This window comes from Hordeum vulgare, chromosome 2H, assembly GCF_904849725.1.
Source record: "Hordeum vulgare subsp. vulgare chromosome 2H, MorexV3_pseudomolecules_assembly, whole genome shotgun sequence".
NCBI lineage: Eukaryota > Viridiplantae > Streptophyta > Magnoliopsida > Poales > Poaceae > Hordeum > Hordeum vulgare.
Genome location: NC_058519.1, coordinates 531,501,002 through 531,503,407, shown reverse-complemented (window position 1 = coordinate 531,503,407; position 2,406 = coordinate 531,501,002). Strand labels below are relative to the sequence as shown.

At 47.6% G+C, this 2,406-nt stretch overlaps 1 protein-coding gene across 1 annotated transcript; it reads left to right on the top strand.

The window, feature by feature from the left end:
* Positions 1-210: 210 nt before the first annotated feature.
* LOC123430435 lies at positions 211-870 on the top strand. Its single transcript, XM_045114306.1, has 2 exons — positions 211-372; positions 718-870. The coding sequence occupies exons 1-2, from the start codon at positions 211-213 to the stop codon at positions 868-870; spliced, it is 315 nt and encodes a 104-aa protein (XP_044970241.1).
* The last annotated feature ends 1,536 nt before the right edge of the window (positions 871-2,406 follow it).

Below are 2,406 nucleotides of genomic sequence, written 5' to 3'. Positions count from 1 at the left end.
ACCATCGGCGGCCCTGCCTCCCCCCAGCGGCCCTCCCCTACTACCGCACTGCCCCGGCAGACCACCCCGCCCCGCCTCCACCGTCCTGCCTCCCACCCCACCCCGCCCGCAGTCCCCCAGGCCGCCCGATACGAGAGGGAAGCTGCCACTCGCCCGGCGAGTGGTGGTCACAATAAGAAAAGAGGGGCCTGTTCTCCTCTCTCGCGTCCGATGGCCTCGAGCTCGGGTGTCGGCGGCGGAGGGGCGGATGGGGGCGTTGGGGATGGACCGACGACGCTGGATGAGCTGTACCACATCAACGTCGTGCCGGCCGAGCTGCACTTCAAGTTCCGCAAGGAGCTACAGGGCCTCCGCGTCGGCGTCAACTTCGAGGTCGGTAACCCTCCTTATAAACCCTAATTCTCGAGTCTTGGGCTGCCCGTAGATTTGTCCCCCAATTATTTTGCTCCAATCTTCCAATGTACTGTATCTCGCAAGATCCGTCAGGCCAAACATTGGTGTTATGCGCGTACTGGAAATAATTTACTCTGCTGATGTTGGTGCTTCCTTGTCCCTGGTATTACACGAGGACAGTATACGCCTGCTCACAATCCCAATTTTAGTTTTTGGGTTATGTTGCCAATTTGCCATAGTGGCCGTTGTTACTCTCTGTGTTGTGTGTAACCAGTTCACCCTATGATCTGAGTGTCTAATCTCTAATGCCATATATTGTTTCAGTTCTACAATCCAGAGGTGAATGATTTTGAGGCAAAGGTAGTTCTGAAGCCCCTGGACTTCGACCGGAAGTGGCAGTTCCAGTACAAGCCCATCAGCGGTCACATACAGCTGCTTTCCAAGAAGTTTTCAGTTACAAAGTACCCGAACCTTTAGGTTCTTTGCTTAATTCAATCTTGTTATTCATGCGTCGTTTATGTGAGAATAGGAACTGGTTACATATTAGGCACGGCTTTGCGGTGAGGTAACTAGCAGCTAGTTTGCGCTATTCCTTGCAATATGGCATGTTATGACGCAACTAGATATGTTAAATTGCTAGTGCCATCTGCCCAATGTTTTTATGGCGTAACGCGTTTTATGGCGACCGCTCCCCTTCATAACTAGTCACGTAATCTAAGTTAATCTATGTAACCTTGCAATAAACTTATCTATAAATTGTTTATGGGCGATGATGTGATGTGAGGCTTGTGGCTGTTTGCTTCATCTAAACTGAAGCATTCGCGGCCATAGCATGGATACATGGTAACTAGCAGCTAGTTTGTTGGTTGAGTTTTCATGGTTGTTATCTGTATTCTAGTTATGCTGTTAGGGTCAGATCATCTGCAGGCAGTTTATCCTGTAACTCAGTAGCTTTGCTGCCAGTTTGTCAGCTTCTACCAGAATTCACTGAAACCCATGGCAATCAGCCACTAGTGACATAATGCATTCCTCCTACGGCTTCACGTGGAATTTTTATATCAAGTCAAGCTGTCTTACATGTGCTGCACAAAACCGGAAATGTTCTGTAAATGCTGCCATTCATGCTTCTTAGCGAGTTATCTGACAACAATATTTGTTTGTTGTTGCAGTCTTCGAAGAGGAAGACCATGGAGCCCAAGGAGGAGAACGTCACTCTTGGACCGTCAGTCCGTGAGGGAGAGCATGTGGCGTTACTCACATCTTTGCATCCTTCAATGACACCTTCATCGTAAGTGTTTACCTCTTTGCGCCTATGCAATGGACACTGTTGTTTCATGTGTGTTGACTCTGTATCTCATTATGCAGCATGTGACTGACTTGTCTTGGAGGGAAACGCTGGTGCACATCACTGGTATGTATCTTTGCCTATGTGATTACTTGTGTTGAAACTGTTAGATATGGTACTTGATAAGTTGATATGCACTGTTATTCCTATAAACCATCCAGGTGGCATGAAGGTCAAGGCTGATCGTGATGAATCTTCACCCTATGCTGCTATGCTTGCATCTCAGGATGTCGCTACCCGTTGCAAGGTAAGCATCCTGAAATTTCTAGGAATCACTTTCAACTTGATCCTGTCACCAGCTGTCTTCTGTGGTATATCATTAGACTGATGTTTGCCAAGCTATGAAGGAATGTCGGTACACGACTGCGATGTAATCCTGCATTGCTCTTTTTGAGATGTCTTGTCTTAGAGTTGTTTTTAGATTAGCCTCACTCTCGCATGTTGGTGTCACATTCTTCCACCAGGGAACATTTTTCCGCGAGGTGTCATGTCAGGGCGTGTATGGGTTGCTGTTTCTGGAGTAGATAGCTGGAGTTCGACGATTTGGTGCGTCGTGCTGAGCTTCTTCTCTGATTTGCACTGATTTCTTGGTGGAAAGGGAGGCAGTCCTTGTTTGTTTGATCCATAGGTTTAGAAGTTGGCTACACTCCACATAAGCATCTAATTTG

What these genes read in the sequence shown, in the direction of transcription:
- LOC123430435 (XM_045114306.1), top strand. Translation starts at nt 211, where the DNA reads ATGGCCTCGAGCTCGGGTGTCGGCGGCGGAGGGGCGGATGGGGGCGTT. An exon ending in GCGTCGGCGTCAACTTCGAG is followed by an intron (nt 373 to 717) that starts GTCGGTAACCCT and finishes ATATTGTTTCAG; the next exon opens with TTCTACAATCCAGAGGTGAA.